The 21,594-nt window shown below is 37.5% G+C and overlaps 2 protein-coding genes across 2 annotated transcripts; both read right to left on the bottom strand.

Moving 5' to 3' along the window:
- Positions 1-877: 877 nt before the first annotated feature.
- On the bottom strand, positions 878-5,362 carry LOC113774900. Its single transcript, XM_027319551.1, has 4 exons — positions 5,013-5,362; positions 4,206-4,275; positions 4,016-4,104; positions 878-1,332 (listed from the first exon to the last, which is right to left on the bottom strand). The coding sequence occupies exons 1-3, from the start codon at positions 5,199-5,201 to the stop codon at positions 4,061-4,063; spliced, it is 303 nt and encodes a 100-aa protein (XP_027175352.1). The 5' UTR covers positions 5,202-5,362; the 3' UTR covers positions 878-1,332; positions 4,016-4,060.
- Positions 5,363-5,903: 541 nt separating this feature from the next.
- LOC113774650 (protein SCAR2-like) lies at positions 5,904-13,918 on the bottom strand. The gene is made up of 9 exons (XM_027319235.1): positions 13,600-13,918; positions 11,884-12,047; positions 11,344-11,467; positions 11,126-11,255; positions 10,884-10,945; positions 6,908-10,751; positions 6,737-6,820; positions 6,544-6,648; positions 5,904-6,460 (listed from the first exon to the last, which is right to left on the bottom strand). Exons 1-9 carry the CDS (start codon positions 13,752-13,754, stop codon positions 6,410-6,412), a joined length of 4,719 nt encoding a protein of 1,572 aa, XP_027175036.1. The 5' UTR covers positions 13,755-13,918; the 3' UTR covers positions 5,904-6,409.
- Positions 13,919-21,594: the final 7,676 nt, after the last annotated feature.

The following is a 21,594-nucleotide window of genomic DNA, read 5'->3' as shown; positions in this document are numbered from 1 at the left end:
TTTATATGGTCGATTTTACCACCTAATTATTATATGACTGGTGTCTACTGTCTAACCATTATATGATCGGTTATACCGCTTATTTTGTTCTAATTTTAGTTTGTTTATTCCTGGACCAATCCTAACCCTATTTTCAAACTAAATATCTTTAGGCCAACTATTTTGCACGTGTTTAGTAAAATTCTCTTATTCATTTCGATCAAACAGTTGCAAATTCCATGTACCAAAATTTGCATTAGTTGTTGAATACTGAGGCACCTGGTCCGGATATAGATGTAGAGATTGATTAACCCAAAAAAAAAAAAAAACTGCTCTCATTTGGACTCATCACGTTTCCAGTCGGACACAAACTGTATTTACTACTGTTTTGATCCAATGCAAAATTATTAACTTTGCTTCGCTTCCTGCTTTGAGTGGTTAGAGACCAATTTTTCAATGTCACGGCAACTTGAACAGGGGTCGGTCGTCAGTTCACCGGGGAGAAGTCTTAGGTAATTACGACAAATATCACAAAAGTCAGATGCCTTTGATTATGGTTCTGCATAATGATTTTAAGTAATTAGTAACACTCTACTCACTACTATAACCACAGCAGTATTACATTTTGTAGTAAAAAATATTAATTTACCGCTCTGCCATGCCAAACAAAATTGATGTTCTCTCCTAAAATGCGATCTTCTATCATTCATCCCCTCCCCTCCCGTCACCATTAGAAGCATGCTACTTTCTCCCAACCATCCCTGCTTACCAAACCCAACAAAAAAAAACCAAAAAAAAAAGGTGCGATCTTCTGGACCAGTTCCGCTATCACTACTAATTTTAAGCGCCTGAAATTGAAAATATCACAGCATTCTCTCTGTAAAGGCTTTGCCCGTAATAAGGCTATCAACACAACCACACATTCCATAGCTCTTTTTAGCACAAAGGAATCTTAGCATCAATACTCGAAACTCAATCAATACCATAGACCTATCAACATCCCAAGTCTTCAAAATAACAGAGATTACGCCAAATACTACATTGAGTAGCTGTTTAGTTGTTCTAGGCAAAGCGTATTTCCAATGTCAATGGCTTCCATCCAAAATTTTCAATCAATCTTTATATCAGTGCATCAAATGCCCATCATATCCTTTCGACGCCAAGGTTATCCCCACCATGAGCCACGAATAAAAAAAAATAAATGTACCACAACAAACAATATGCAAGCTCTAGAGGTAGAAGAATGGAAGTAGAGTCATAGGAACTCAACACAGGTCAATTTCCAATGCACGTTAAGAGCATCGGTGTATCACCATCTTCCATTCCCAGCAGCTAAATCAAAGCCCAAGGACCCTGCAAAAAATCCAGAGAACTGTAACATCAAATTGCCTAGAAATTTCCATCACACAACCAAGTACTCGAGAAATGCATGCCACCCACTGGATAATCAAGCAACTAAATCGACCAAGCGTGATATAAGTGATAACAGATGAACACTAAATTTGCTGTCTGAACAGGTTATTGTAACGAAAGATGCAATCACAACTTTAGAAAGCCAAATGCTCACAACTAGCTGGAATTGGTTAATCCACAAGAGTCTAAATACATGGTAAACATCAGTAACAAGGTTTGGCAATTGTTTTATGCCTTTTTTCCGCCTTTATATGGTTTTATATAAAGCATTTGGTTAAATTACTATGTACCCATGGTTTTGTCTACTACCACATGACACCGCCCCAACCCCCCCCAAACAAAAAAGTCTAAAAAATTCCACATAACCCCTGTAAATTTGTGTAATGTCGAAATTTGACAGAAACTAGCCTCTATAACACCGTAAGTTGAAATATCAATTTTTCCCTTACTTAAGCACTAATATGACAGGGGCTAACTCACTTTGTATAGAACCATAGGGGAATTATACGCATATATTGAAACAACAAGAGAGGTTAAATGGATAGTATGGAGCGCGTTCAGGTTAATTGTCCTAACTAGAGTTGTTTTCCATTCACTTTCCGCTCTACATAAAAACACGTCCGGTTACGTGGATATTTTGCACTGTTAGGGGGGTCATATGGTAACATGCAAAAACACATGGGGTGAATAGTAATTTACTCAATGAATTTGTGTTGTTAACCATATGTTTGCATTTTACATGTTCAACGATCATACAACTACCTTATTTTTTACCAATTAATTGCTAAAGACTAATAAAATTGCTAACCTTTTCTGCCATACAGCTTGTGTTAAAACACATTCTTTAAATAGTTCTATGTTATTTTGCCAGCAATTACTCTTACTTGAGTGAGCTTTTAGTAATGTAGTAAAATTTCTAAAATCCTCATGTATGACCAGTCTTCTAAATTCCCATCAATGTATGTCAAAAATCATAATTAGTCATTCACGAGTTTAGTTATTAGACAAAGTGAACACCACTTGCAATAACATGTGGACAAATTCCCAGAGTCACAAAGGAAGTTTTTCTGTGTACTGATACTAGTACTATTATTAGTACTATTCTGTAACCAAAAAGAAAAAAGATACCTGCACCATATTCATCAGAACATCATCCAGACTTAGAGGAGACCTTTATCAGCTCAAAATCCAAATCTTATAAACAATTATTCATCTTTGAGCATCAAAAAAGGTTTTTGGTCAGCTGCCCAAGAACGTTATTATTATTAATGTGCCTAATTAGCTGTCTACGAACACAATTGACCATGCTAATCCAATTATATTACTATCAAGGTAGTAGCTGAATCTTCTTCAAAACCATTGTGCTGTTAGTCAACTTCACTGAGAACTTTTTGATTCTTAAGCTGCTAGAAAGGGAAAAAACCTAATTTGAAGGTCAAACCAATGCAATTATTCCAAGTTTAAGGACCTTTATCTGCTTCTTTTACAAGTACTCCCTGTTTACCAGTAGAAGTTACAGATTCCAATAACTCCATGCTGTATGGTGGCCTATACACGAGAGTCTTTTATGCTTTCTAGACACAAACCCCATACCATAGCCATTAAAGCCAGACTATACACATGGCTCTTGATGTACAAGGTTACATGATAATTTGTTGGTTCTAACAGTATATAGTCCACTAAACAAAATTATAGAATCTTAAAAAATGGTAACACAGTGACAATGTTAATTATCTCTAGGAAACAAGTGTGCTTATTAAACAAGCAGTTAGACCCTCTAAGCACTCCAGCAAACCAAACAAATATTTTGGACTCTAAAATTAAAGCACGCACAGAACTAGAATGTAAAATGCATATGAACAAAAAGAAGGCCCTGTTAAAGATCAAGAAACTAAAATTAAAAGCCATCAAAGAGAAACCAATTCATAAGGTTATATAGATAGATCAAATAAGGAAACTCTTCTTACAGTGAAAATTGACATACCAAAACCTTAACTGAATACACGTTGAGTAAAAACAGTTGGCAGGAGTAGACTAATGTGTTTGGCCATTTGGTCACTAATGATAAAACTAAGACATCGAACAGATCTCTTCCCTTGGAAGATAAAAGTTTATTAGATTTAAGAACCAGAGGGTACCACACAAGGCCAATATTGCTGAGATGATTTAAGTTCCTACAGATTTAGTGAAACATGTGGTTGTAATAGGCGAACGGAGTGTCAATGGGTAGATTCCACAACCAACGCTTAATAACACTCATTGCGACCTATCACAAGAACCTTTCAAAGAACATAATTGGAAACCCATATGATTTGAGTTTTAGGAATGTGTAATGAAAATAGGAAGCCCTAACAGGCATATTAATGACAGCCAGCTTAAAAATAACTTTATCATTAAACTTAGATTCTTGATACTTGAGTAAAGAAACCATGCAATCTAAAACAACACATATCCACAACCGAATAAAGTTCATGCACTTGTAGAAGTCTTATCTAAGCATAAACTATGCAAATAAGTACGTGCAACTGATATGTAATCATCATAAGTGAGAATTTCTACAACAAATGGATGCGCAAAAGACAATCTATACGCTGGCTAAGGGGGAATAAAGCATTTAACTCACCTCTCGATAGATTTAAAGACGATTGCCCTGCTCATCAGATGACTATTAACCAATCAACTCTTCAGAATCTGAGTCACTTGCATTGTAACCTGGAAGTCAACAAGCACAAGTTGGTCAATTTGTCAAATCTCGATGAAATAGACTACATGGACGATTCTAAAGTGCCAGTCAAAAAAGAGAAGAAGATCACCTGGGCGTTTGTTGCTAACTTTCCAAACTGAAGATCTCACTCTTGAAGCTCTTCTCATCCAAATTCCTCCCTGAGATTTAAATTAATTAAATAAATCCACAGAAAGGCATACAGAGCGCTGAAAATGAGACATAAAACCGAGAAAGTAAATGCAGGATCAGGGAGAAGAAGCATACACATTTTGGGTATACAAAATTTAAACTGAGTATTTTGAAGAAGCGTACATATTTTGGGTGTACAAAATTTAAACTGAGTATTTTGCGATTCAACCAAAGAAATCAAAAGAACTTTAAATAGATAAAATAAACTTTACACCTTTATGGTGCTCAAGCAATGCAACAAAGCCAATTCCAAACGCGGCTACTGCAAAATAAATCTTCTAAAACACAAAAAAAAAAACTGAATCGTTAACGCATTCATCTAACATTTAAGGTTATTCTTCTTGACAGTCCATTTACTCGTTCAAAAGGAAAAGGCAACAATTACTGCATATGCAAACCCATATAAATTAAACTATCTAACAATGTCAAAGAAAAGTGAAAACCCAAATTCCAAATATCATGATGGCAAAATATATTACAAAGATTAATTCCCTAATTGTTGGCCAAAAAAGTACATCCCCCCTCCCGAACTTCGCTCAGCTTTTCTTCAGCAGCATCAGAACTGGTTTACAACCTCCAACATCAGAATAACAAGGACGACGAATAACAAAGTCAAACCACTGATAAGCAACCGAAGGGGAAAAAAAGAGAAAAAGAACTTGGGAAAAAAGGCCCCGAAAATAGTGACAGCCATAGTAGAGAGTACCTTTTGGGCATCCCGGGTAACACCGTAGCCGTTAAAGTACATCTGACCCACCAAAACCTGCATATTAACATCTCCGGCTTTGGCCTCTTTGAGGGTGTCACTAAACCACCTTTTGACGCACTCCGACACCACTTCAGAAAGTGGCACTGTCGTCACCTCCTTCTCACCGTTGCTCTCCTCTGCTTCCATTTCCTCGGCTTCCTCCCCTGCTGGTTTTGGGACGCGGGACTGGTGGGGTTGTGTGAGTTCTGTTCTGGCCCGGCTGGGTGGATTTTGACAGGGCAGTCGGTGCAGCGTAAGCAAGGGACGTTAATCTAATCAAAGTCGTTTTTGTTTTTTTTTTTTGGGTTAAAATCTAATCAAGTTGTCGACTAGTAAAATGTGCACTCTGGGCTGTGGCTTTGCTGTCGATATCTACGAGAATGTGTGTTGTGTGACGTGATTAAAAGCGTGCTAGTAATGGATTAAAAAAAAAAACAATTGTGATGACTTTTTCATTTTCCTTCTTTTTCTTTTCTAAAAAGACATAATAATTGTAATTGGAAGCGTTTTTGGTCTTCCGAGAAGATCTTTCGTGTGCTTTGGCCTCACTTAATTCACAAAAACGCACCCTAAATCTAGAGCTTCAAAAAGTGCTACACGGAGCATCAAGCACTGTACCCACTTGTCTTCAGCTATAAAAACACAAGGTGCTACTTACCATACCTTCGTTAACAATTATATGTTTCATTTAAATCACCACCCCTCAGCTTGATTTTTACAATGACGCAGTCTGGACCTTCAAATGGCTCAAACTTGCAAAACAGTCCAACCTGTGATCGTTCAATCTGCACAAATTTCCTTACAAGCATAAATTCCAGGTCTTCAACAGAATTTTTCAAACCTGAAACCTTCTACCAAAATAGTACAGGGATATTTAGCAGATGAAATCCTTTCACCATGTACGCGCAAAAGCATAAAATGGTTACATATATGCACAAGTAATTGAATTCAACAATTACACCACAACTTCTCCAGGAGCTAGCGAAACAACTGTATACAGAAACGAAAGTGGTACCTCATTACACAAAATCGGTAAGATCAATCGTGATAATATCTACACTGGACTCGATTGATAAAGCACTTGCAAGCTAAAACTAACTATATTTAGCTCCTATTGCTATATGAGAGGGAGAGAGAGAGTATATGCATGTTTGTATGTATTAAAGGAGTAAGACCCCAACAGAAAGGCACAAGCCGCAAATGGCAAGGATTCTTTTCGAGGAAGAGGAGTTCCCTATGCCCTCCACGCTATTCCACAAAGCAACAAAGAATTGTTGCAGCGCAGATATACTGCATATGCATCACATGGATGATGGGAAATTGCCAGGTTATCTGTATGAAACTTGCGCAAGACTTCATGAATCACTCCAGCTATCATCATCATCCTCATCACTTCCAGCAAAAGCCTGCAAGAAACACATTCATTAATGCAACTATAAGCCTGAGAGAGACACACACACACAACAGACAGAATGACGGACCGACCAACCTGGCGTATTGTTTTTGCTTTCTCCAGGATTGCAGCAACCTTCAAATTAGTTTTAGGACCCTGAATACTAGGTCTTGTCACAACTGCAGGTTTCAGGTTGAAAGACTGCAACATCCAACGGATCCAGTCATTACGTAAACTAAATCAAGATATATATTCAGAGAACAAAGAAGATCCCAAACATTATTTTCACCTTGGCCCTTATCTGTTCCAGCAGTGAATCTCTTTCATCTTCCTTCTGTATATGAGGTCTAAATCGCTCTGTTACTTTCCTTAACTGCAACAGTTCAAATTGTTAGATAACATGAATGAACCAAGCTGATATACAGCAGTCAGAAAGAAAGAATAGCACTCAGATACGAACTTTGCTCTTGTCATGAGCAGCAACAGCATCTATTAAAGGATTTCGAGGTCTCGGCAGCTTCATTGGTTGAACTCCATGTAGTTTGCCATCTTCACTAGTTGGCCATGATAATTTTTCCTCTGAAGTTGGCATGGCATGCTTGTTTGCTACATCTGAAGGTAATTCAGTTGTACTACAAGTCATGACATTGTCATCTGAATAAGCAGAGTGCTGACAAAGCTCCATGTCCTTTAAACTTTTTTCTGGGGCCATTTCATTGAGAGGTTTGACAACTTCTTGGTGTGACAATTCCAAAGCATCAGCAGAAGCTGCATCCATGACAGATGCATGGGAGGAATCCAAACTGGTCTGGACTTTTTCTCCCTCTCCAGCCTGGCAATCATTTTGCAGCATTCCACCATGTGATTCAGGCAATTGTAATGATGTACTTGTGCACCCGATCACTTCTTGAGGGAGGACATTATCTTTCGAATCTCCATCATGAACCACAGCTTGTACTTGCGACAAGAATGGATTAGTAATAGTTATCAGCTCTTCTGACATAGGCATTGACATCTCACATGCTGAAGCTGATGGTGGCGAAAATGGAACCAACGGTTGAGCTTCCTGATCAGATATACATTGCAATGGCGGTGGAAAGGCAGTTGCAGTGCGTTCTGCTGACATTCTCTCAAGGGCTTGGTTAGCATATTGAAGCTTTCCCATCCTCCATTGAACAGGAGGAAGGGGCGGCAAGGGAGGCATTTCTTCCACGTAGATCTGACTTGAATTTGAAAGCAGAGAAGAGCCCAAAGCTATTGAACTTGATGGATCTAACAGGTGTTCACTCACTTCGATCATATTGTTGCCCTGTGGTAAGAGCTTTGACGTTGACAGTTGACTAGGAATGTTTACCAGCAAAGATTCCGCAAAAGTATCAGAAGCTCCCACTTGATCATCATGATTTGAGTAATGTTTCTGCTGCAACTGATTGAACAACTCTGAATTGGCCTGACCTTCACTAAACAATTTCTGTTCACATTCTTGCACTTGTATGTCAAACTTTTCTTTGAGATGTAGTTCCTGTTCATTCTGTTCAACAGATGATTGACATGTTGGAGCATCACCAGGATTTAGACTACTTCTGGCTTCTGAAACAATATATGTATCAGATGCATCATCACACGCTTGTGACCCTGTATCTTCATCAGTTACAATGTTGCACACACTGTTTAAATCTGGTGAAGCATATTTCTGATGGCATACATCCTCTGCGATATCTGATTTTCCAGGTGTATCCAACCAAAATGCCTCAGTTTCCAATCCATTATGCTCATTTCCAATACCAGGGAGGGGTCCCTCAAGAAATTTTTTGGGATCAACAGATGAACCATCATCGTCATCCTCAACAGCATGATTATCATGACTAGAAAAAGTAGCGGGAACATTTAAAGGTTCACGAGCAATCTCGTCTAAGTGTACATCATCGCCAGCCATGAGTGAAGGCTCTGATGTAGTATCCATTTCTACTAAATCAGGGTCAGAGGTGGCTTTGTCCATTACTGCACCATCTCCTAGATTTGAGGGCTGATCAAAATATTCCTCTCTAAGGTACGAAGTTCTTTCTTCTGATAGCCCAAGTGGTGGAATTTCACCTATTGTTCCTGAAACAAAAGATTCCAAAGATTCACAAATTACGGGAATGTCTTCTTTGAAGATTAAATTTTCTGCTTTTCCCCCAGCTGATGGAACTGCATCATCTATTTCAGAATCTCTGTCAACAGGTTCTACCTTGGAGCAGTGAGTTTCTACTTCCATGCTAATTGCATCAATAGATTGCTCTCCTGTAAGTGTCATCACTAAATTTTGTGGACCTATCTGGTTTTCTACAGAATCTGCTACCAAATTATCTTCCGGATCACCACTTTGAGGCACATTCTCCAGCAAATTTTCAGTTATTTTCTTCTCAGTGGCAGCATCAATAGTATCAGATGCAAAAACAGGGGCATCCAGAACAAAATTTGGATTCTCAACACCAGAGTCATCTAGTCGCAGTTTCTCATATGACATTTTGGGTGACAAATCATCTCTATTCTGCAAAACAGCATCCAAAGGATTGAAAGCATTAGATGAATCATCTCTCGAATTTGGGTCATCCTCATCATGTAACTTGTTCAGAGGCTGGGTTTCAGAGGATAAGAGAAATGGATTGTCAGCCATGGCATGGTGAGCAACAGTGCAATCAGCGGTAGAAGCTAAATCATCCTGCTGATTTCTGTCCTCATCCTCTAACTTATCATCAAACTTATTTTCAGCTGACACTTGGAATAGGAAGCCATCTCTCGAAATGGATTGAACAGACAGATGAGATGTACAGCCTAGGTTCTTAGCTTTATTGACATTCTCATTCTCAAACTCATCTAGATGCTGATTATCACCAGACATCTGTCGGGACGAGTAGTCTCCCTCTTGTAGCCAGTCATCGCTGGAAATTAAGGGTGGGTCCATGCTGAGTTTTGGTACCATCTCATCTATTTCAGGACCCATTGAGGCAATCTGTTTTACAACTGCTGCTTCATTCTTATCAACAGGAGCTGAATCTGAAGGAGCAGCTAGATCACCAGGCTCGGAACTGTTACCAAGGTTCTTAGCTTTATTGACATTCTCATTCTCAAACTCATCTAGATGCTGATTATCACCAGACATCTGTCGGGACGAGTAGTCTCCCTCTTGTAGCCAGTCATCGCTGGAAATTAAGGGTGGGTCCATGCTGAGTTTTGATACCATCTCATCTATTTCAGGACCCATTGAGGCAATCTGTTTTACAACTGCTTCTTCATTCTTATCAACAGGAGCTGAATCAGAAGGAGCAGTTAGATCACCAGGCTCAGAACTGTTACCAGGAATTTCAACTGGCTCAGTGAAGGAACCATCAGAAGCAGCACCTCCTAGAGGCTGGGACACATGTCCTCCCCCAATGGATTGCTGAGTCGGTAAATCCTCACTTGCATGGATTTCTGTAGATGTAAAAGTATTAGAAGAAACTTCACCCTCTGAAGGTGTGTTTTCAGCAGAAGTACTATGAGAATCAGAATAGGAAAAGCTAGATAAATCTTTCTTGGATGAGGTATTGCCTTCATCAGATAAGCTGGAATTTCCCATTGATACCGAATCAGAAAAATGGGCTTGAACCTGTTCCCCATCCATATCTGAATTTGATGCCTGCCTTCTGCTATTCAAGTTGAGCAAATCATTCTTGGATCTCAACTCAGAGTCTGTATCCATTTCTGAGTCCATGGTAGCGAGTGCATCCATATAATTCTCTATCTCACTTGCAGCATCATCAGATTGATAGTCACCTCCACTATCTTCCTTTTTAATTCCTCCATCCACTGATACCTCCATTGCAGTTAATCCCTTATGAAGAGTAGAGGAAATGTAATTTGCTTCTACAGTAGACTTTGATTTTGACACCTCGGAAATTCCATTGGGACTGGGACTGGGGACCTCATTCAGTTCATGGATGGCCGATGCTGGTGTAGTCCCCTTCCCAGTTGAAGATGAAGAGGACGGGCTGCTCATTGTCTGCTTTGACTCTTTCTCAGGACTCACTGTTCTGATTTCGACTATTTCAAATGCAGATTCATAAACATTATTATATGGCAAAGCCAAAGGTGATGAATCAACAGGAATTTCATGAACCTCTTCATGCTCTGGCGAAGGAGACCTGAGAAACTTCTCCATGTAGCTTTTCCCAGATCTAATGTCAAATGGAAATCCATTCAGCCTTCTTTTCAATTTAACCCGACGGGCAGAATCAATTGTGCCATTTTCAATACGCTCCTCCATAAACAACTGATGAAGTCTGTGTCAAATTAAATGGAAAAACATCATGCTACCTAATATCACAAGGCCCCCAAAAAGATTTTGAAAAAGGGAGACTGAGGGATAGAGGATATCATAAACATAATTAATAAGGAACATCAGTAAGTCTCACTTTGCATGTGATGTTGGTAAACTCTCTGGAGTTTCTCCATTCCTCCAACGAGAACCTTTCTTCTGCAAGGATTGGTACACTTACAAATTACAAAAACTGAAAGTTGTTAAGAAAATTGGCCAAAAATTCCAACTGCTTCTGACTAAACGCACAAGTTCAACATTTCCAGAAGGGAGTGGAGAAAGGAAATGGGAATCAAAGAAGAAGTAAGGCAACAACCATCATGGTTTTTGATGAGCTACCTTTGCTTTACGAGCTTTCTTTTCTCTAAGAACATCTGCACTAGTGATTCCAGAGTATGATGCCTCCACTTTAAAGACCGATGGATCAGTGTAGCGTTTTAAACATGCTCCAGCACCGGCAACATCAAACCTTGGAACAGATCAAATTCTTTCTGTTAGGAGGTTTGTCTCTTCTAGGAAAAGTAATGCTACTCAAATTAGATAAAACAATGTTATACTTGTCCAGAAGGAATAAACGAGGAGGACCCCTGCACTCCTCATAAGAGTCCATTATAAACCGAGGTAAGTCTCCTCGTGTGATCAGATTTTCATCCATGTGCATGTTAGGATGCCAGTCCATGCCTGCACCATAAGTAAAAGTCCACATTATCGCTACAAAGCAAGCAGTATGTTATGCTAATTTATAAAAACAACAGAATGCCAAACAGCACATTCACACAGAATGCTCAATGAGTTACTAGTTCATACATTAAAGTTAGGGGTGATTCTAATATCCAATGATCAACTGCTCAGACTATGTATAACACCTCCTCTAAATCTAGCTCATCTCAATCCGTAGGGTGAAATGCAACTCACGAAGGCATTATCACATGTAAACAAGCTCAACCATTTTCTATGCAATGCAGTTTAATTTGGCCAAAATTTGAAAATGTGCTAATAGAAAGACCATAATATATAGATGATTGTGAAACAGCAACAAACAGAAGATTGCCAGGAGCACATTCAATTAATAAAATGCTTCGAGAGAGTGTTCTAACCAGCATTATAGTAAAATGACGAGTGAATAGTCTGGGAAAGGAATGCCTTCTCAATTCTAGGAACTTCTGCCTCTAGCTGTTGAACACGAACCATCAGGCTATGACCCCTTGAAGCAGTTGCCATTACTTCTTCATGCAAATCATGGAATATCTCAGCCGCAAACCTTCAGAAATCACAGTTGAAAATAAATTAAAAGCAGAAACCACCTTGAAACTCTAGAACAATTGGTAAACTAGGACAATACCACCATATACATTGAGAATTATAACAATAAAGTCTGAGGAATAGACAGTTCAAATGGGCTTGTGCTGCCACATTATGAAGCGTGACACTCTTCTTATTTTCTAATAGAGTCAAAGTTGATGATTCCTTATGCAGAACCACTTTCCACACTCAAATCCTTGATTTAAGCTTAAAGTGCACTAGAAATAAAGAGAGGTTTATGGATGTCAGATGCAATACACATGCTGATCCTACTTGTTTGCAAAAATTTCTAAGAAAAATCAGATTACCATTGCCTAACATGGAAAATTTTCCGCAAATCAACTATTATCAATTAACAGTAATCCTCAATTTGAACCTAAACTAGTGTTTGTCTTAATAACATCAATAAATTTCACCATTCTGCAGATAAAAGCTGATTGAGCTATTCTCATGCATCCGGTGTACTAGACGTCATCTTCGGATTTAACACATAGAAGCCAAAGAAGCATATGAAGTAGTGTCCTATATTCATGAAGAATTCCAATCATGATAATGTCGATGAAGGACATCGTATGCAGCAGTTGTATACCAAATTTGGTTTTTTTACATATCAAATTAAGCTCGCAATAAGCAAAAACAAGGGAGAAAATCTCACTAATCAGAGAAAAGGACCCAGACAGGAAAAAAATCCCATTACAACATTTATCGTATGCAAGCTATCCCACATATTCAGAACCCAAAACTCTCTATACACAGAGGCAAGCAGGTTAAGAACTGGGCACCACATATACTCTTCCGGCTATTCCAGACACCTAACACCTTGGTATCTGAGCATTTCAGCATGATAAACAATCTAAAACCAAGCTCCCATACCAAATCCAAGACACGAGTACTGGTATAGAATTGCAGTGCTGAGTTAGCTCTATCGAATAGAAGAGTGGAACAAGATGGTGGCTATTTTGCATGTCAGCCAGACTGCTTGGCAAGAATGTAACAACACCATTTTCTAACATTCTGGAGTATTGAGTCATATTCATTTGAGTGAAAAACCGTATCATTTCCTAAACATGTATAACTAGACCATCAGAACATGACATTTAGCTATATTAAGATGGTCAACAAAGAATTGAAAAAGAATTCAAGGCCCCTGAATACTGGAAAACCAGAGTAATTTAGTCCAAACTCTATCGTTTGATTTTCAATGTTGTGGTCAAACCAATTAGCAGAATCTCGTGTACATACAATCTAAAACAACCTGCATTACAATCGATTGTCAGCATAACCAGAATTCCAAAATTCAGCAAGTAACTTATGCACAATTCAAAAAGTTGGAAGTTCGGTACAGATCTCAAATGGACAGTTGTGGCGAACACCGCCAGCTTACTCCATAGAAATCAGGAAGTCAGCATAGAAGTAGCCCAAATTCGTCGGCATTTGGTCCAAAGCGAGTAGAAATTGGAGAAGGAAAAAAGCAAAAGGGAAGATAGGAGACAGAGGAATTAAGTACTGACTCAGCAAGGTCGCCAAGCTGGCGGAGGACGCCGACGAGACCAGCCATGGCGACGCCCTCAAGTAAAGCCTCAGGATCATCCTTATCGGCAGCCCTATAGAGGTCTGGATCAGCCAAGCTGTACTCGTTCCTGAGCTGATACCTACTCAGCGGCATTTCTGCTGCCTGTCAAACCCTAATTCAGATTATCCCCCAAACGCTGGATTCTTCACTTCGCTTTCTCTCTCCTCAATTTGCCAAAACTACATTTCAATCGTCCACCACATATCCACCGTCCAGCGATTATATATGCTGCCTCCCTTTAGTTGTTGTCTAACACTTAACAGCAGCTGGAGGATGAGTCAGGTGAACGAAGAAGGAGAATATAAATTTTATTAAATAATAATAACAATAATAATTACTGTGCTTGAATATTTATTTGTGATAATTTTTGGAAAATAAATATTATAGCACTCTTCTTTATGTGCTATATAAAAGATAAAAAATGTAATTAAAAAATAAATTGATGATGCAAATAAATAATTGTTTGGCGATTCAACTTAACTAACAAGTTAGATTAATAATTTTGATATAATATAAAATAGTATTTTTTGAAAATCTTATCTAACCCTTGAATCTATTCATATCATCAATCAATATAATTGACTAAAATTATATACTGTTGTTTTTTTAATTTAAATTGCTTTGAGTGCTTTCTTCCATGTAACAATAATTTACCAAAATTATATATTATTTTTTTTTAATTTAAATTTCTTTGAGTGCTTTCTTTTGTTACACAGACTTTAAAACATTTTATCATGCTTGTTATCATTATCGTATACATTTAATCAAGGATAATTTTTTTTATATAATGCTAGTGTATGCAGATTTATATCATATAACATAGCATGAGTTCAAATTTTAAATTCAAATCATGCACATGTGACATGCAACTAAAGCTGCTAGTATGCATAAAAAAATTAATCCTGTAATAAATGGCGATGGACATTTATCATTTTAGGACCTGTTTGAAGTTACGATAACTTACTAAAAAATACTTTTCTAATAGAGTTTTTAATAAAAGTACTTATCAAATACTTAAATGCTTCTAAATATATTGTTTAGAAATATAGTTTAATAAATACTTATTATATTGGATAATGTGTAATTTAAAAATTTTTAAATGCATTTATCTCTTTATTTAGTTCATAATATGGGATAAAATGATTAAATTTAATGTTTTATTTTTAAATCACAAAAGCTATTCTAAAAGGACCAAATTTGAGTTTTTATTGAAAGTCTTTTAACACCGGGAGCTCCACTCCTCTAGACAGGCCTTAGCATTCTTAAGTGTTTTGGACCTATTGATAATATAAAAATGACATCAGTTACATTTGTACATTGAACATATTAATAGAATGAATTATACTTACAAATAAAAAAATCAAGTAGACATGGATTAGTTTATATTCCTTATATTTTTAGTTTTTTTATTGATAGAATAATTCATATTTTTATAAAATAAAATAAATATTTAGTTAATTAAATTAGTGTTTTCTTGAATTGTGAGTATACTCAATTAATTAATAATTTATTGATTAATTAATATCACTTTGAATTAATAGATTCTGTACTGTTCTAAATTTATTAATTTGTAGAGGTTTGACTGTAATAATTCTATAGTGGGGTGGGAGACAGAGAGAGGTACCAAACGGATTATGTTACTATTATCTGAATTTTACAACATAGAATTGTACTCACTAGTTGTTGTAGACTCGTAGGAGTCGTGCGCATGAGCTGGCCTCGCCGGATATTTTGGGCTCGCCGCATATTGGATCATGCACCTCTTGTGGTGTCGTGTGCCCAAAACAGGCTAACGTGTCCGAAAACTCTCTGATTCAGATAATAAGACATTAATTAAATATTTACGAGTTAAATTAGTTTTGATTTTTGACTCGTAAATTCCTTCATTTCCCTATCAAGAATTGTTCTTTGAAAAGAAATAAAATAACGCAACGATGTTAACAATGCGGGTATTTTTGATGCGTTTCCACAACAGTGCAAAAATTCTCTGCTGTGTGTTCTCCCATTTTCTGTTTAGAAGAGAAGCTTACCCCCCACAGTTCCAAAACAAACTACAATCAGCTATGTCTCTGTTGAAACCACCAGGAAAACAGATATCCATTGGTAAAGCCTTAGTACGGCGGAATTTGGATTTTTTGGGGGGGGGGGGGGGGGGTGGTGTGTGTGTGCGTGTGTGTGGGGGAGGCGGCGGCGGCAGCGGTTGGGTTTGAGGCAGCCCTCTGGCGTAGTTTTGGGGAAAATGGGGCTCGCGCTCTCCGCCTATACAGCATTATCACGTGTTCCGTATTAATAATCCAAATCCAATGTTGGGCAATTGAGAAAGCGATGTATGTTCCGTTTAAAGCATTTGCCCAATCAGCCGCCAACCAATCAGACGTGGTTAATGCCTCCCTCGTCGCAGATTCATGTACGTATATCTACATCCCATAAAGTTTCTCCTGAGTACTAATAAGATTTTTGTCACTTTATTCGTCTGATGAAATAATTCCGTCTCAAAGTTGCTAATATCAGGCAAATTTGTCCTAGCAATTAATAGCCATTAAAATTAATAAAATTTTCACTTGTAATTTTGCATTTTCGTTTAAAATACCAATGACTCTGGAAACAGTAGATAATCTAAACAATAGTTGCTCTAAAAAAAAAAGATAGAAGTAAATTTGTAAATAACTTGTTCTAATTGCAGAAAAAAAAAAAAAGCATTGGAGATTTTGAGTAAAATACACTTCAACGTCCACTCATTCACCCCATAGGCCCATGCCACATGCGATACTCCTCCATTCCATACAGCAGTGAGTAGAAAGAAATGATGATAATTGATACCGGTACACTAAATGGCACTACCGGTTTTAAGGACTACTAGGTGTTCCCAACTCGAAGATTACTCTAATGAGTCGGTAAACTGAAATCGAAGAAAAGGATGAAGGCTTGCATCACCCGAGGCCAAAACGAAATTGATTTTTTTTTTTATATATTGATAATTGGTTAATATAATAATGTCTCCATCAACCAACCCGTTCACCATCCTCAACCTGCATCGATTTTTAAATAATGTTTGATATATTCCACGAAACCGAAGATTAATGTCAAGCATATGTAGTTTTTTTATCACAGTAATGAACGCCGGCTTTCATTCCATTAATATTCTTCCTATGCATTGTAGCTAGCAAGCTTTGGACGATTTACTTAAATAATAACAACAACAACAACAATAATAATCTAGAAGATGCAAGATTAAAGCTTGTCCAAGGGAATGGCAATAAAACGACGCAGTTTCACCATCGATGTGGTGTGCTTGACGTAACAAGAAGGAAAGTGAGCAGTTCAACAAATATGATGAGTCGAGGGTCATACATGCGGTGGATATTGTAGCCAGCGCGGTTATATTCTTATTGTTACGCACCAACATTGGAAAAGAGGTTAATTATGGCCGGACGGATTGTGCTTTCTTGTTTCTTATTATTATTAGTATGGCTGAAGAAATACCTCAAGTGAGTGTCTAAACCGCATTTCTCTGCTTCCAGTGACGGTTACAATGATCTTGAGCTATGTTTGTGGATTTAATCATTTAATCTTTGCTTTAAAGGCTTTCGGACGCGAAGTTTCTTTTTTTCTTTTTTTTTTTGGTTTGGGGGACTCGAGTCCAGGGTTAAGTGGCAACTGGCAATCGGAACCATGCCCATCTGATCTGCCCACCAAATCTCAACTTGTGCTTATGCTTATCCTACAAAATTCAACTATTCAAATCCTTGTTCAGGTTGGCCACCAGCCACGATTTGAAATTCGTTCTTGAATTATACTAATTAAAAAAATCTAGAAAAGACTTTAGAGATGGTGCAATAGTGTATGCGCATACCTTTAACCTCTTATAAAATTTGTCTTTATTTTTATATGTTATTCAATGGACAAATGGTGGGGTGGGGTGGGGGGGGGGGGGTTATAAACAAGACTTAAGTGGAACATTTTATATTTATAATAACTTGAGCCGGTGGAGTCCTTGAAACTTGAGCTGGATTCGTTTACAAACATAACATGAATTTCTGAAGAGGCTCTTTTAGTAGTGTTTTTTACTCACGAAGTCATCATTACGTGTTAGCTCTATTGCGCCCGGAAGTGCATCGTTGGGCCTACAAACATACCTGAATTCCACGTTGAAACACAGCCCTCCGCAACACAGTCGGCTTCGTGTGGGCGGCCCCTTTGCTTCTACAACCAGCATCCGTATTTTTTGCCATAGAAACATCATACTCTTTTTTTTTTTTCAACAACGACCATAGAAACATCATCCTCATTCCCCTGTTTTTGTGCAAAGTTACGGCCACTCGTATTTATTATTTGATATGCCGCTACAGGAATCATCCAATGAAAATAAAAGTGAAATTTTCACTCCTATCATTCTTCACTTATTAATTAAGTTTCAAATTAATTATCTTATGAGTTAATCTTCTATACACTGACAGTGTATACACTCTCACGGTTAGATGTGTAACACATATACAAAATTCAGATTCAGATTATGTGTCATGCATCTAATGATAAAGTGTATACACTGTGAATGTATCCAAAATTAATCCTTATCTTATTAGCACAATGAAACACGTTCAAATTCTAGACCAAACGAGTTACGCAAATGACAAAAAACTCATGACCATATGTAAGGGTTCATTATTCCAATTGCTATTGCGAAACCAAATACTTTCTTACTTACTACTAGTTATTACACCAGACCAAAGTCACTCCTTGCAGTGAGATATTTGCTTCAAGTTTTGCATGCATTTGCAGCTGTTGGCCTTACATAAGCAACAGCAGAGAGCAAAAAAAAAACCAAAATGAACCGAAACAATTTGTAAAAAATGAAACGACTACCCATAATCATTTATTTGGGCTTGGGCTATCCACAAAATATCTGGTATAGGGCCAATGTTAGGACCGTCACACCCTTTGAGCAAGTACTTTAGCCCGTTCACCAGCGGAGAATGCAGTATCCGAACCTGTGGAAAACCAGCCCATATAGTCCATTTTGGTCATTTAAAATATTTTTTTTTTCCGATACAATAGCTTTCTATTGTACACTTATTCCTACTCCTATTCTATACTAAAGGAGAGGGGACGGGCCAAATGAGCCAAGGGAAAATTCAGAAGGGATTGAATCACCATTGAACCAAACGAATGTCTTTGCATCCGTTGGTCAAACTTCCAGTAAATCTTGGTAGCCAACTACTCTAAAAGTAGTTGATTGGTTGGTCATTTATAATACATTAATACTTGCAAAGCTTCAATTGCTATTTAAAGTGAACCAAAATAGACGTTTCATTTAATATTCATATGACTGTTTTTTTAGTTATTATTTCTCAGGTTAAATGCACTAAATCCCTCTAAATTTATTCTCAGTTATGCTTTGTCCCCTGAACTCATAAAATAAGCTTTTTGCACCCCCACCCCACTTTCTGATATTTTAAGACAAAAGTGCCCTTACTTTTGTATTTTGTTTTTTTTCATTCCTTTGCCTTTTCTTTTGCACTACTTTCTTTTTACTTATTATTTTTTCTTTTTTTTACTTCTTTCATGTCATTATTTTCTTCACTTTCCTATTAGTATTACTAATTTGTATACATATTACGATGTTGTAGCTATCTTTTATTTATTATTTCATGATTGTTCTATTGATTTAAATGATTATGGATAGAGCAGCTCACTTGAACGAAGAACAAAAAATAATAAAAAAATAAAGGAAATCGAAGACAATCTATATAGCATAAAAATGATGCATACCTTTCACAATCAAAAAACGTATATTACTATCAATTTGGCTGTCTAAAAAGATATTAGCAAACTAGAACTTCAAATTACTTAATATTTAAAAGAATATGTCTAAAACAAGTAACTAATATCTTATTTATTTTTTTGTTATATATAGTTGATTAACCACTATGTTATTATGATTTAAATTTTGAATTTTTTACTATTTTTATTTAAAACTAATTTATTCTATACTCTAGATGTATTGATTTAAGTAATATATGAATATTTTATGCACATAGATAACATATAATTTGTCACTTCGTAGATTTTATGATTATTATTACGTCAAATAACGAAAATTAAAAATATAGAAATAAATAAATAATAAGTTTAAGAAGACTAAAAGTAATAAATAGATTGTAATAGCAAAAAGAAGAAAGTAGTTTATTATTTTTTTGTTCACGTAACACATCACTCATCCCTCTCCAAAAACTGGTAAACATCTTCCGGAATTAAGAAAAATACGGAAAGAACATACACAATCACGCCCAAAAAAAAAAAAAAAAAAAAGGAGCGATAGTGGAAAACGGCCAGACCCAGACATACGTCGCTAGGGTCATCTAAAAGTCTCTCGCCCGAGGACTGCATGACCCTGGTTGAGGACCATGCACCGAGCGGCTATTCTTAGTTTCTTGCCCGAGCATTCTACAAGTGCTTACTAGCAAAATGAGGGAAAGACCAAGCATCCTGCCTGTCATTAATAGATATATACAATTTACTTGGTTTGCATCACAGTAAATCTCAGGTTAGTTAAAGAGAGGAGAGGGGACGTTTGAAACGTAATAAAACATGCATAAAATTTCTCGCGGACTCCCAGGCTACAGAAACTACAGCAAAAAGATAAAGTTCCGACTTTCCATCAACGGAACAACAATATGCAACATTTTAATTCCGACTTTCCATCATCGATCATCCAAGTGATTTTAATATTTAAAAATATGCCTGAATAATATGGTCGGGAAAATGGCCAATTTAGTCCCTATACTTTTTTTTACTGTCAATTTAGTTCTTACATAATTTTTTTGGCCAATTTAATCCATATACTTATTTATCGGTTCCAATTGAGGAACTCCGGGGCGGCGCCACCACATAATTTTCATTATGCTCCTAATCGAGAAACCCAAAAGGGGTATTTTAGGAACTTCAATGCAGGGCCATAACCAGTCAATGCTGGGACCGTTGAAAGAGGAGTAATTTTTTTTTCCAATCCAAATTCACACTAATTATTGCCGGATATTCCTTGTTTTGCCGGATATTCCTATCGGCTGAGCCTGATTTCGGAGTCATTGGAAAGCCAATCAGTGAAGCTTTACTTTTCTGATTCACAAAGCATCCCACTGATGGATGGCTCAAGATAGCCGGCAGTTGCACCCAACCTCCATAAACAATGCCCCTACTTCTTATCCTCTTTTTAAATCCTTCAGGAAGCGTCTCTTCGACAGATGTGGTCCTAAATGGTGGCTTCCCTCCCCGATCAGCAATCAATTAGTAGTCCAAATCTTCAAGAAAACCAGCCGATTCTTTATTTCACATTTCTTCACCTTTATCTTCCTCATCTCTCTTGTTTTCGCGTTCTGTTTCAACGACGAGAAGGGGGCCCACTACCTCATCTCTTCCGTCGACGGCGACCCTTCTCTCAAGTCCCTCATCTCCCGTCTCAACCTATTTGGCAACCAACAATACCACCACCACCGCCACCCTTACCATATCCGCCGCTGCCGCCGTCACGCCTTTCTTCATCTCTCTAGCATCGAAACCTTTGATGAAAACTTCTTCTTGGGTGATTTCGATTAAGCCCGCTCCTTCTTCAACCCCACCACTAAATTCCAACCCAATGGGACCTTTGTGATTCTCTCCAATTTCAACCCCAGTCTGGGGTTTTTCGCCCGACCCCATGGTGGACAATGGCGCCTCTTTCGCAGTACGGTCTGGTGTGGTTGCCTTTATAACCCCTTAAGAGCCATTAGAAATCCCTCAAGAAAGCACCTCGTTACATCCTGATGCTAATGATTCCACCAAGGATTCAAATGCTATTATTGATTTATACTTCTTGCTAAGGGGTCTTGAATTAGGCTGACGCGACACCATGGCATTGATGTACTTTGTTTGGATTTTATCAGCTGCATATGGGTAC

This window comes from Coffea eugenioides, chromosome 6, assembly GCF_003713205.1.
Source record: "Coffea eugenioides isolate CCC68of chromosome 6, Ceug_1.0, whole genome shotgun sequence".
Classification (NCBI taxonomy): Eukaryota; Viridiplantae; Streptophyta; class Magnoliopsida; order Gentianales; family Rubiaceae; genus Coffea; species Coffea eugenioides.
Note: the sequence above shows the minus strand (reverse complement) of the source record. Positions and strands in the feature narration are given on the sequence as shown.

What these genes read in the sequence shown, in the direction of transcription:
- LOC113774900 (XM_027319551.1), bottom strand. Translation starts at nt 5,201, where the DNA reads ATGGAAGCAGAGGAGAGCAACGGTGAGAAGGAGGTGACGACAGTGCCA. An exon ending in TTACCCGGGATGCCCAAAAG is followed by an intron (nt 4,276 to 5,012) that starts GTACTCTCTACT and finishes TTTAAATCTCAG; the next exon opens with GGAGGAATTTGGATGAGAAG. An exon ending in AGTTAGCAACAAACGCCCAG is followed by an intron (nt 4,105 to 4,205) that starts GTGATCTTCTTC and finishes GTTGACTTCCAG; the next exon opens with GTTACAATGCAAGTGACTCA.
- LOC113774650 (XM_027319235.1), bottom strand. Translation starts at nt 13,754, where the DNA reads ATGCCGCTGAGTAGGTATCAGCTCAGGAACGAGTACAGCTTGGCTGAT. An exon ending in CAGCTTGGCGACCTTGCTGA is followed by an intron (nt 12,048 to 13,599) that starts GTCAGTACTTAA and finishes TGATTTCTGAAG; the next exon opens with GTTTGCGGCTGAGATATTCC. An exon ending in TGGAACAGATAAGGGCCAAG is followed by an intron (nt 6,649 to 6,736) that starts GTGAAAATAATG and finishes TGGATGTTGCAG; the next exon opens with TCTTTCAACCTGAAACCTGC.